Genomic DNA, 13,331 nt, shown 5'->3' with positions numbered 1-13,331 from the left:
GCTAGAGAAAGTCGGGCCTCTGTTACCACGCTGTCCCTCACCCAGCGGCAAGCTGCTCTACTCGACAGCTAAATGCCAAGAAGGGGACACAGAAACAGCAGCCCTTGCTGGGCCTTTCAAAACATTCTATTGGTCAAAGTGGGCTTCATAGTGAGTTCCAGGACATCCAGGGCTATGTAGAAAGACCCTGTCTCAGGCCGGGCGATGGTGGCGCACACCTTTAATCCCAGCACTCGGGAGGCAGAGGCAGGCAGATCTCTGTGAGTTCGAGACCAGCCTGGTCTACAGAGCTAGTTCCAGGACAGGAACCAAAGCCACAGAGAAACCCTGTCTTGAAAAACCAAAAAAAAAAAAAAAAAAAGAAAGACCCTGTCTCAAAATACAAAACAAAAACAAACAACAAAAAAGCGGATCATAGAACCAGCTCTGACTTAAAGAAATGAAAAGTAGATTCTACTTCTGATAGGAAAAGTGGCGTGTATGCCTACAGGGGTTATTGGCAGCTGTTTTTGCAGACAATCTGTCACAAAAGATACAAGCAGACCAATTAATTGTGCAGACTTATCTGCCTTTATTTCTCCTCATCCCTGCCTGGAATGTAGGTGTGGTGACTGGAACTTCAGTGTGTCCAGGAGGCAACCTGGGAGATGAGAGCTGCCCCCCCCCCCCCCAGGAAAGGAGAGAAGGAGGAAGGTTTCCCCCAGAGGATCTGTCCCACCAGGTACGGTTCCTTCCAGAGCTAACTGACGCGCACAAAGCTTATTTGGTTTCTCCATTATACAAAATACAGTGTGCTCAGCTGCATGTGGACAGCTAAGAGGAGGAATCACAGATGGCCTACACTGCAGCTAGTCTAAGAATCTGTCCCTGGGTACAGAGGCTGACCAGGCGGTGCAGTGCTTGCTCAGCTCGCAAAGCCCCAGTCTTGACCGCTAGCACCACAAACAAACTTGGTGCGGTGCCCTCAGGAGGTAGAGGCGGGAGGATCAGGGTCATCAAACCACCCTCCTCGGCAACATATAGAATGCGAGGCCTAGCCTGAGCTACAAGAGACTCTGTTTCCAAAACCAGATGAGCTGGAGAGATGGCTTAGCCAGGAGTGACTGGTGCACAAACAGGATCTGAGTTTGGATCCTGGCACCCGCAAAAACCAACTTTAATTCCAGCACTCGGGAGGCAGAGGCAGGCGGATCTCTGTGAGTTCGAGGCCAGCCTGGTCTACAAGAGCTAGCTCCAGGACAGGAACCAAAAAGCTACAGAGAAACCCTGTCTCGAAAATAAAAAAAATAAAAAAAAGAAAAAAAAAGAAAGAAAAGAAAAGAAAAGAAAAAACCCGACTGCTGCAGTTTGCACCAAAAAATGCCGACCGAGTGTGTGGCATGGGGACAGGACAGGTGGGTCCCCGACTTACTGGCCACCTAGCTAAGAGATTTAAAACTAAAGTGGCCTCGCCGCCTGGTTTAGAGCCCCCACTGCTCTTTCAGAGGACCCAGCTGTGACCTTCCAGCACCACACAGCAACTCACAACTGTCTGTACTCCCTGGGCACCAGGCATGATGTAGTGCACAGATAAACATGTCCGCAAAACACCCATGCACATAAAAAATATTTTTACAGTAAAATAAGGTATAGAAGTGATTGGGCAAGACATTCCGACCTCAGCCTCTGGCCTCCAGACGTGCAGGCGAATGAACCCGTACAGACGTACACACACACACACACACACACACACACACACACACACACACACTCCTAAGTACAAGGTCATCCTCAGCACAGAGCAAGTTCAAGGCTAACCTGGACCACGTGAGCGATGTTTATAAAATACATTAGCTCTAATCCGGAGTAACTGTGAATTTTTATTCAAGCCAAAGGTTTGGTGGTGAGGTGGAGAACCCTGGATTTGTAGGAGAAGATGCTAGGCCGGTCCTATTCTTTCGTATACGCGCTGCTGGAGGAGAGACTCCTTTACAGCCTTGCTACCACAGCGGAGGGAGCTTCGGAGCTCGTTCCTGGCATGGCACTCAGGGGGAAACAGCAGGGAAAGTTCAACCCGGGTAATCAAACCCACACTCCCGCCTCCCACGGCTCCCTCGCTGTCAACCACCCCTCTCATCGCTGATCTCTACTGCCACCATCTGAGAAACTTCACTTCTTCCGAATTCACACAACCGGCAAATGTCTGAAGCAAGAACAGGTGTGCCCAGGGGACACCACAGCCGCCAAGTCTAGCAAGGGAAGCAAGCTGGGGCCTGCAGATGAGAGTGGAGCACACAGGAGGGGTCTGCCATGACCCTCTAGCCTCCAGCAGCGACACCGGGGAAGGATGGCTGCCCAGCAGAACCGATTTCTTTCGCGGTGGCTGAACTTGCCTCTGCTATCATTTCACTCGTTTTCGTGTAGAGTTTGGCAAAACTTTTGCATATATTTCAAGTTATTGAAATAGTTTATTGCCCCCCCCCATCTATTTTCAAAGAGCGGTTAGCTATCTAAAAACAAACGATCCCTTTCTGAATATATTTAAATATAATTAGAGAGGCACGGCTGCTGCACACAGTATTATGAGACATCGTGTAAACAAATTATTCACCGTGCTGGTTGACAAGATCTTGGGGTCCTGCAGTCTAATTTTTAATACTAATGGCTTTTCAGAAATATCCCGGGGCACAGAAAAATACAGCACCTGGCAGCCGGCCTCCACATCCCTGTAGAGCTTCGCATCTTCCCTTGCGGTTCCGCGCCGAGCAAACCTGTTGCCTGCGTGCGGGCCTCCTGCTCCCCGGGCCGGGTGACCGGCTTACAGCGTCGGTGGTAACAGGTGGACTCGGACCTGCGCGGACTCCCGCTCTCCCGTCCCGCGTCGGCGGAGCTGCAGGTCTAGCCGGCTGCTGTCGGGCTGTTCCCCTGGCTAACCTCCCACCCCGCTGCACGTTCTCTTCCCGTGCAATCTCTCCGTCTGTTTCTGCTTCCATCCACTGTGTCTGGAAACGTCCCCGGAGCAGGTCCGTGTCTCCCTTTCCATAGCTCACTGATCCAGGCTCTGCACTGCTCACCACAGTCCAAGCCGAGGTCCTCGACGTAATTCTTCACACCCGTTCTAATAAATAGCGGTTCTCCAGCCCCCTCACTGACCCGCGTACTAGCGTGACTGTTTTTTACCGTTTATAAACCGCATCTCCTTGGCAGAAGGGTCCTTTCCGCGATCTATGCCCAGGGCTGCAGCCCGGATCCTTCAGCACTCGGACTGCCCGCGTCCTCCGCCCGGCCCTGGCCACGACTTGGGGCGAATGGACTGGGCTCCGGGGATGCGCGGTGAAGCTGGCCCGGGATCGCCGGGATCGCCGGGATCGCGCTCGAACCACGGAGGATTCTCGCCGGGATCGCGCTCGTACCCCAGAGGATGCTTACCTACCTGGTTCGCACTCGGCCCGGATACCGGGATCCCAGTAGGACCTGGGCTCCGTCCCTCAGGATTACACTCGGATTCGCCTTCAGGGTCCGCCGGCTCCAGAGAATGCTTTGCTAGGCAGCAGCGTCAGGTGCTGGGCGGTCAGCAGGGAGTCCCAACCAAGTTATCCCTCGTATCTCTTTTGAGGGGAGTTGCCGAGAGTCTGTGCACCGACCTGGCGGAGCCTGAGCGGTCCGAGTGACTCCTCCAAGCCAGCTTACCCGCCCACAGACCGGGCTCTCCCTGGTGCTCTTGGTTGCTTCTCCTCGGTAAGAGAATTTGCGCCTCGCGGGGACCCACGCGAAACTAAACTATTTTCCCTCTGCTGGTGACTGTCAGGAACTGCAAGCGAGCGAAGAAATGCAGAAAGGTTTGCTTCCCTGCTGGTCGCTTACCTGGGGCGGGGGGGGGGGGGGGGGGGGGGGGGGGGGGGGGAGGTCTTCCATCCACTACAGGCTTTGGAAATGTGCACTACTTGTAAACGGATTATTCTGTTGTACTGTGTTTTGTTCTATAAGCCACATTAAGAAAATGCAATTCATTTTTAGAGTCATTTCTCCATCTTATTTAAAAGATTTATTTATTTTGTTGTATATGTATGTAGGGGTGTTTTGCCTACATTTGTCTGTGCACTACAAGCATGCCTGGTGACCAAAGAGTCCAGAAGAGGTCAACAGATCCCCTGAATCTTGAGTTATAGGTGGTTATGAGCTGCTGGTCTACAAAGCGAGTTCCAAGACATTCGGGGCTACACAGAGAAACCCTGTCTCGAAAAATAAAACAAAACAAATTAAAATAAAAAACAATAAAAGAAGAAGAAGGAAAACTAGAGTTCCCTTCTGGCATTTATGGCCAGAGAACCAAGGACATTTCTGGAGAAGCCATATTTTGATTTTTGGGTTTTATCTCTTCCTGAACTCATAATGAGATAACCCTCTCAGGAAATGCTGGACCTGGTAGTGCACAGTCATGGTTTGTGGCTCCTGGAGGGAGCTGTTGACCTGAGAGCAGAGCCCTGGGAAGGGGTGGAAAGAGGAATCAGGGGCTGGGGGTCAGGATCCGAGGGGGGAAGTATGCTGGACACCTGGGCAGGTCTGTGTGGACAATCAGGACAGTTATGTTAGCAAGTCTGCCACGAGAAAACAGGTGAGAAGTCAAGCAGAGCTGCCGAGCAGGCATGTGAATACAGGAGAGTGGTCTCAGAGAGGAAAGAGGCAGGGGAAGGACAGGATGATGGAAAGTAGAGGAGGTGTGATTCTCCCTTCTTTTCTGCCTTACGGGCTGGTGAAAGGGACCACAGTCTGGAAACAGATGTGGTGTGGTGGCTCACACTTGTCATCTTGGGACTCAGTCGGCTGAGGCAAAAAGTAGGGTAAGATAAAGAAGAGCCTGGACTACTGAGTGAGTCTGAGGACTCCCTGGACTACAAGGTATGTCTCTATCTCAAGAAAGGAAAAAAACTATTTCTTTAAGATGAAGTGGCGTTGCATTTATGCATTGGGTTTGTTATGAAGATCAATAAGTTAACAATACATGTTAGCGTGTTAAGAAAAGCGCCTAGCAGTCATGCTCATTACAAACCGTTCTCCACTATATTTCAAATGAGAAAAGGCCGGGGTCTATGAAGAAAAGCCTTAACATAACTTGCTAACTTGCTGTTCGTCTTGAAAAAAAAAATCAGATGTTTTACTTTACACTTAAGAAAAAAAAATCACACTTGATATCAGTTAAAGAATATGCATGCCAGGCTGGCGTGGTGGTGCTTGCCTTTAATCCCAGCACTCAGGAGGCAAGCAAATATGAGAGTTGGAGGCCATCCTGGTCTACATAGTGAGTTCCAGGACACCCAGAGCTATGAAGAAAGACTCTGTCTCAAAAAATTAAATTAGTAAAGTGAACTCATAAAAAAATGTGCGTGAAATAAATCAAACTAGGGCTGGAGAAATGTCTTGGCCATTAAGGGCATATGCTGGATTAGCATTTAAGAGCACTAATAGTTCTTGTAGGAGGACCGGGGTTTCTTTCCCAGCAACCACGTGGCAGCTCTAGCTCCAGTTCCAAGGGACGGGATAACTTCTGACTTCCCCAGGTACAGCACACAAGAGATGCACATACATACACGCAGGCAAACATCCATACACATAATATATAAATCAGAGAGGGAGGGAGGGAGGGAGGGAGGGAGGACAAACTAGAAGAGTAAAGAAAACCACCTGGATGGCAGTTAACTGATTAACGTTGTTAAATTACCCAGATCTTGACTTGATGGTTAGAAGAAGCAAAACAAGAATGAAGTCAGTGAGATTAGTGGAGCCTTGGGCTCGGGAGCCTGTTCCATTCCGGGCACAAGAACTTCACTTTAGATGTTACAGGGGACCACGTCAAAACCAGAGGACGAAGAACTCCCGGCGTGAAACCGGGAAGATCGGAACTTCAAAATCGCGAGTGCGTGTTTCCGGAAGGAGTTTGAATACGGAGGCCCACAATGATTACACACGAAAGCTGACTTCCGGCGTGGTGTTTCGCGGCGTCTCGGCGGCCGGGCACGCTAGCTATGCGGCAGAAGCACTACCTTGAAGCGGCGGCTCGCGGCCTGGTGGAAAGCTGCCCTGGCCAGGCCCGCTACCTCCTGTAGGAGAGGGACGGAGGGCGGGCGGGCGGGCGGGCGGTAGGGCGGCCACGGTGTCCCGGCCTCACTCCTTGCTCTCTTTTGCAGCTGGGCCTACAATTCGACACACGGTAGGAGAACGCCGGCTGCGGTGGCTTCGGCCCTTGGCCCCCAGCTCTGCGCCATTCCGACATTCCAGTGATCCAAAAGAGAAGGCCGATCGACTTGTCTCATAGAAAAAACAAAGTCCTAGGTTTCTCAGTTGCACTAAAAACCTAAGTTCCAAATTCTTTAATATGTCTTAACCTTTACCATTTGACACATTGGTCAGTCTTTTTTTTTAAATGTGTTTTTGTGCTTTGCCTGCCTGTATATTAGGGCACCACGTGCGTGCCTGGTGTGGCAGGAACCAGAAGAGGGCGTCGGATTCACTGGAAGTTACAGCTGGTTGTGAGCTTCTCCTTGGGTGCTGGGAATTAAACCCGAGTCTTCTGCCAGAACGGCAAATACTCCTAACGCTCCAGTCCCTTGATCAGTTTTTAAAATTTTATTCTATTAAGTGTACAAATTTTGCCCTATGTCTGTACCACTTGGGAGCCTGGTGACCAGAAGAGGAGGGTGAATCCCCTGAAACTGGAGTTACCGGCAAGTGTGAGCTGTGCAAAGTGGGTGCTGGGAATCGAACCTGCATTCTTTGGAAGAGACATCTCTCTAGCCCACACATTGTGTGTTTGTGTTTCCAAGAGCATGAACGTTCATAAGTCAGAGAGCTTTGGGAATACACTCTGTCCTGCTAGAGGGGTTCCTGGAGATGGAACTCTGTGCCGTGACCCACAGAACCATCTCAATAGTACACTGATGTTTCAGGAGTTCCCACCGGTCTTCCAGGAATCGACTTCTTGCTCCTGTACCTGAGTATACTTTGTTGGTTCTCCTAATCTTCCAAGGTCCAAATACTGTGTCCCCAGAACTCAGTTCTTAGATGACAGTTTCTCATTCATTCTTAGGGTTAGGTACAGTGTACTGAGACATTCCTGATTCCAGCCTAGATATCTCCTCCAGATTCTAGACTCAATGATCTCACTGCCTTCCTAGCTTTTTTTTTTTTTTGGTTTTTCGAGACAGGGTTTCTCTGTGGCTTTGGAGCCTGTCCTGGAACTAGCTCTGTAGACCAGGCTGGTCTCGAACTCACAGAGATCCTCCTGCCTCTGCCTCCCAAGTGCTGGGATTAAAGGTGTGCGCCACCATCGCCTGGCCAGCTTTTTTTTTTTTTAATGACTAGTTCTTCCCACCGGAGTAAACTGATCCTGTCCTTACTGTGAAGCCATTCTTTACTCCCTAACATCTCTCCTTGGTCCTTCTTGTGTCAGCAGATCACATTGGCTTTAAAATATCTCCCCATTTTTACATCCATTGCTTCCAACCTGGTCCAAACAATTACTGTTCCTCTCCTGAATTGCTACTAACTGCATTCCTGCAGCCTGTTTCTAAGCCAGCATGTCAAATAACCTTTCTGACATACTTCGTCTGTTCACTTGACTCCAGCCACACCAGACCTGCTTGCTGCTGTATTCCAGGGCTTCCCCAAATGCCTTAGCATGCCTGGAACTCTCTTCTTACTGCCTGCTGTCATTTCTCTCTGCAAACCACCTTCTTTAGTTACAATAACAGGACCAACCTCTGATCCCCTCCCTTAGCCCCACCCCCTGGCCGAGCACTTTGATGTTGTCATCTGGTTGTCCATTGTTCACAGTACCCAAAAAAATACTGGTTGTACTAATATGAAAGGAAGGGAGGGAGGAAAAACCCCTGTGCAGTTTAAGTGTGGCAAATGTATTGATAACGAAGCAACAAATGAGCAAAGTAGTAAAGGCCAGCGGCCTGCCTGTACGTTGCTGAAGGAGTAGATGGAGGGAATTAGAGAATGTTGTAAAGTACATCATTGACAGTTTGCTTTTATGAATTTTCGTATCTGGAGTTTGCTTCAAGAGACTGTATCTGTTGATATCATGGGTATATTTATCTTTTTCCCATTTATGATGCCATTTGTTTGAGGTAACAAACATGCTCACTTGTGAATTTGGTTTATGTAATTGTAGAAGAAAACAGCACTTTTGAAGAAACATGTCCACACTGCTTCCAGTTGTTGGTTCTGGATAACTCTAGAGTGCGCCTGAAACCCAAGGCCAAACTGACACCCAAGATACAGAAACTCCTTAATCGAGAAGCAAGAAATTATACACTCAGTTTTAAAGAAGCAAAGCTGTTGAGAAAGTACAAAGACTCCACAAGTGTTCTGGTAAGGTTGCAGCTCTAGGACATAAAAATGTGGTTTTATTTTGTCTTCCATCCCTTAGGTCAGAAATCAGCTTGCCAGCATCTGGACTGTTAAGGGCACACACACACACAGTGTTTCTGTAACAGCAGTTCACCAAGGGCACAGTTTACTTTTATTATTTAGAGACAGGGTTCTCTTATGTAGCCCTAGCCGTTGTAGAACTCATGGCCTCAAACTCAGAGATCCACCTGCCTCTGCCTCCTGAGTGCTGGGATTAAAGGTGTGTGTCACTACATCAGCTAGTTTATTTTATTCATTTTTTTTTTAATTTTTTTTGGATTTTCGAGACAGGGTTCCTGTCCTGGAACTAGCTCTTCTAGAACAGGCTGGCCTTGAACTCACAGAGATCCAGAGATCCGCCTGCCTCAGCCTCCCGAGTGCTGGGATTAAAGGCGTGCGCCACCACCGCCCGGTTTATTTTTATTTTTGATAACTGCCTGAAAACAAGTGACAGACGAGCTTACCTGTGCTCATGTCACTGTTTTCCAGTGTAACTCACAGGATTGGGCACCACTTAATCCTTCCTTTGGCGACACTACCCTTGTGTATACCCTTGTGTACAGTCCAATGTCAGCATGTAGTACTTGTCCACCCGGCAAAGTGTTTAGTATCAGGAATACAACAAAAATTCCCTAGGGCTTACAAGATTAAGCCCACATCAGATATGTTTTATATCTTGCATGCTCTGTGTGAACATTATCAGCCTACTCAAGTACATGTAGGCACTGGATATTACTATATCTTAGGTCTGGCCTAAGACAGGGTCTTGCTATGCAGCCAAAACTGGCCTTAAACCCACTGTGTGGCCTAGGCTGATCTCACCAATGAGCTTCCTGCCACAGGAAATTGTTAGAAAACATCGCTGCAACATATTTGGAAAATGTTCCTATAGGAAGGTAAGTCTTCTGACGTTTTACTTTGCTGAAGTTTTAGTTAGCGATCACTGGAAAGGCTCAGGATGTTTAGCTAATTTATCTTAATCTGTATGCAATCTTTTCCCCAAAACTATGAGGCAGCAGGCCTTTATGCAAATTGCTATAGTCACACTTCTACTGCTGTGATAAAACACCACGACCAAGGCAATTTATAAAAGGAAGTGTTTAATTAGGCTTACGGTTCCAGGACTAGACTCCATAGTGGCCGATGAAGAACAGCTGAGGGCTCACATCTTGATTCACAACCTTGAGGCAGAGAGAGACACTGGGAGTCACCGTCTTTTGAAACTTCAAAGCCCACCCCCAGTAACACTTCCTCCAGCAAGGCTAACATCCTAATCCTTCCCAAACAGTTACACCAACTGGATTTCAAGCACGTGAGCCTATGGGGCTGTTCTCACTCAAACCACCACACAGATCTTCATCTGCATCTTTGTCTGTGTTTTAAATCTGAGTACCTCAGATTTACATTCTACTGAGTCATGAGCTATATAGAAAAGGCATTTAAGTACCAAGTGGACCATGTCTTAACAATACATCCTACTGGGGCTGGAGAGATGGCTCAGCAGCTAAAAGCATGTGCTGCTTGTTAGTTCCCAGCAGCCATTCCAACACAACCTTTTGTACCATTTTTTGGCCTCTTCATGGGACCAGTCATGTACATGGTACACATATATTTGTATGGGCAAACATATATATATATATGTATATATATATATAAAACAAAACAAATATTAAATCTGAACCTTATAAGAGAGTTAACTTCTAGAAGCAATGATGGAAATTGAAAGGTTTTTGCAGTCATACCAAAATTTACAGAATCACTATGGATCTTAAGGCACCATGTTTTATTGGGAAAACAAATCTAAAATATACCATAAAGGAAATAGTCATAAAGGAAATAGTCAATCTTTACTGCTGTTACAAAGACTAGCCAAATGTTAGTGTCTGGTCTCCAAAACCCAGTTCCCACACAAACCAGTTTCATGTTGAAGAAGTACAGCTTATTATATTTTTAAAATTATTTTATTTTGAGATAAACCATTTCCCCCTTCCCTTTCCTCCTTCCATACCTCCCATGTACATATTGCTCTTTCAAATTCATGGACTCTTTTTTGTTTGTTATATGCATATATGTATGTACATACATATTCCTAAATATAACCTGCTATGTATATGTACATTTTCAAGCCTGGGCATTTAGTATTAGATAGCCAGTCGGTGCGCTCTTCCCTGGGGAAGACTATTCCTCCTGCTTTCCACATTTCTTAGTTGCCTATAGTTCTTTGTATAGCATTTTAAATATAACTATTTAGCCTATACCCTCTTATTAGCAATTCTGTTGTTTTTAATTTGTCTTGTCAGATTCCTCCTGGTAGACTGGGGGTAGCCTCTGTGCTAACTTGCTTCTGTCATACTGACATAGAACCTGAGGATACCCGTGGTTTACTGAGTTACATTACCAGAGAACTCATGGCACCAACTTCTTTTTGTGGTAGCTGGTTACCTGTAGAACATGCAACAAAACAGTGAAACACCATGGCAAGAGCAGAAGCTTTCTGTCAGCACTGAAGAGCAACGCAGCCACTGCTACAAACAAAGCCAACCTGAAAACACCAAAGAGAAATACCCCAGGCTCCACGCACCCAAGTCATAAGATGTCTGATTCCAAAGGCAAAAGCCTCTCTTTGACTTTCAGGTACCTTAATTTGTTAGCTGCTATGAAGTATGAAATATCACTTAATATGCACTCTTTTTTTTTTTGTTTTTGTTTTTTCGAGACAGGGTTTCTCTGTGGTTTTGGAGCCTGTCCTGGAACTAGCTCTTGTAGACCAAGCTGGTCTCAAACTCACAGAGATCCACCTGCCTCTGCCTCCCAAGTGCTGGGATTAAAGGCATGCGCCACCACCGCCCGGCTTAATATGCACTCGTGAGTATTCCGTGTGTTACAGGCCTTGGCACATTTTCTTTTTTTTGTTGTTGTTGCTGTTTGTTTTTTGAGACAGGGTTTCTCTGTTGATTTGGAACCTGTCCTGGAATTCACTTTGTAGACCAGGCTGGCCTCGAACTCACAGAGATCCACCTGCCTCTGCCTCCTGAGTGCTGGGATTAAAGGCGTGCGCCACAACCGCACATTTTCTTCAGGAGCCTTTGGTTTCTAATCCTCAACTCTTAAGTCGGTGCATGTGACTTCTAGGCCGTCTCTCTTAGCACCTGACATACACCCACAGCCAACTTTACCAAGGCTTTCCTCCCACCTGTTTAACTCTGGACAAAATGCCCTTCTATACAAACTCATTAAAATGGCAGGAGGATCACTAGCTTCTACACCTTATATTTTTTTTTTTTGGTTTTTCAAGACAGGGTTTCTCTGTGGCTTTGGAACCTGTCCTGGAACTAGTGTAGACCAGGCTGGCCTCGAAGTCACAGAGACCCACCTGCCTCTGCCTCCCGAGTGCTGGGATTAAAGGTGTGTGCCAACACTGCCTGGCTCTTTTTTTTTTTTGGTTTAACCTTAGTCTTTATTACCAGTTTCTACCTCTTCTTTCCTGCTGCTGCTGTCCTCGGTGACTTTTTATGAGGACTATGGCAGTGATCTCCTGATGAAGACCTGGCTAACATGCAGCTCTGTCAGTAGCATTTAACCCTGACTCTGTGGCATGGGTCAAATACTTGATCATGGCTTCCCAGCCCCACTCCTGCCTGCCCATTGTGTCCTTGGCTTACTCTGTGCCACCAAACCTGAAGCCCTCACACCATGTCTCCAAACTGTACCACTTTGCTTTGTCACAAATGCTTGTTGGAATCTAACTGAATGGAGATTTGCCAGAGATGGCGAGTTCTCATTCTAGGACTCCTCAGTACTGTCACTGTGCAGTCATAAACTTAAATGCCACTCCAAAGATACTGTGGGAAGAATTTAGAGTATTTTCTTACAAAAGAAACTGAAATATCTTGAGCATAAACAACAAAATCTAGCAAGGACTGAGTTATTTCTGTTCAATGTTTGAAATTTCTATTGAGTTCAAAGTTTATGATACTGAGTTAAAATGTCAAGTCTACTTTTATATATATTATTGATTTTAGTCAGTATTTGTATAAGAATTCAACAGAAAATGTCACTTTTTGTGTAAATATGGATAAAAGAAAATGTGGCATATTTAAAACAATTTAGTTGCATCTGGGGTACTGGGGACAGGGTTCAGTTGGTAGTCGGTAAGCACAAAGACCTGAGCTCAGATCCCCAGCACCCACAGGAACACTTATACTACATGGTGAACGGCTTCTTCTGTGGATGTCTGTGGAGTGTGCCATATGCACCTGGCACCACCTAAAAGAACCAGAATGTAGACCTGCTAGGCTGGTGCCTGCCTGTGGCACTGCCAGTCTAATGGGGAAGACATGGTGGAATGGTGCCTCCCACGCCTTTCACTGTTGAGGAATGACGTGGTCTTCAGTTGTAAGGATGGAATGTTCTTAAAGTTCTCACTTAGAATTGTCATGAATCCTGCAGTCAGGTGGGAAGAGAACTCAGCCTGATAACATTACCTCCTGGTTTATCTTTCGGGTATCATAGGTACTTCTAGAACCATCCAGTGCGCCTCCTAAATGGTGTCAAAACCTGATATTCCAAGAGGTTTTCGTTGTTAATGAGAATTACTATGATGAGGACAGCCAGTGCCCATAGAGAGCTGAAATTCATGTGGTTTGCTGAGTAGAAGATGCTGGGAGGAGTTCTCTGCAGAAGAATGTTTGTCCTTTGGCAATGTGTGAACCGTAGTCATTCTCTCGTTTCAGAACACCTGCATCTGGACAGTCAACACCCATCTGCTCCACAAGGAGTGGGAGCAAAAGAAAGAAACACTTCTCTCAACTAAAAGCGCTGCTTAGTCAGAGTGCATCTGAGAAGAACCCAAAGCTGGACTTCAGGCACTTCTTATCTTCTCTGTGAAGAGAACGGCCTTTGAAAAGGACTGCCTAGTGCAGGTTCTCAGACTGGAG

The 13,331-nt window shown here is 46.9% G+C and overlaps 1 protein-coding gene across 2 annotated transcripts; it reads left to right on the top strand.

The window, feature by feature from the left end:
• The first annotated feature begins 5,929 nt into the window (after positions 1 to 5,929).
• C18H18orf21 (chromosome 18 C18orf21 homolog) lies at positions 5,930 to 13,287 on the top strand. Of its 2 annotated transcripts, XM_005355740.2 has the most exons (5): positions 5,934 to 6,079; positions 6,165 to 6,187; positions 8,156 to 8,355; positions 10,829 to 11,028; positions 13,128 to 13,287. In XM_005355740.2, exons 1-5 carry the CDS (start codon positions 6,003 to 6,005, stop codon positions 13,279 to 13,281), a joined length of 654 nt encoding a protein of 217 aa, XP_005355797.1. In that variant the 5' UTR covers positions 5,934 to 6,002; the 3' UTR covers positions 13,282 to 13,287. The 2 variants fall into 2 exon arrangements, with proteins under 2 accessions (XP_026639444.1, XP_005355797.1); XM_026783643.1 differs by lacking the exon at positions 10,829 to 11,028 and having other exon boundaries at positions 5,930 to 6,079.
• The last annotated feature ends 44 nt before the right edge of the window (positions 13,288 to 13,331 follow it).

Source organism: Microtus ochrogaster, chromosome 18 (assembly GCF_000317375.1).
Source record: "Microtus ochrogaster isolate Prairie Vole_2 chromosome 18, MicOch1.0, whole genome shotgun sequence".
NCBI lineage: Eukaryota > Metazoa > Chordata > Mammalia > Rodentia > Cricetidae > Microtus > Microtus ochrogaster.
Note: the sequence above shows the minus strand (reverse complement) of the source record. Positions and strands in the feature narration are given on the sequence as shown.

Excerpts from the sequence above, each read along its gene's own strand:
- C18H18orf21 (XM_005355740.2), top strand. The coding sequence starts at position 6,003 with ATGCGGCAGAAGCACTACCTTGAAGCGGCGGCTCGCGGCCTGGTGGAA. Across the intron at positions 6,080-6,164 it reads GGCCAGGCCCGCTACCTCCT|CTGGGCCTACAATTCGACAC; the intron begins GTAGGAGAGGGA and ends TCTCTTTTGCAG. Across the intron at positions 6,188-8,155 it reads GGCCTACAATTCGACACACG|AAGAAAACAGCACTTTTGAA; the intron begins GTAGGAGAACGC and ends ATGTAATTGTAG.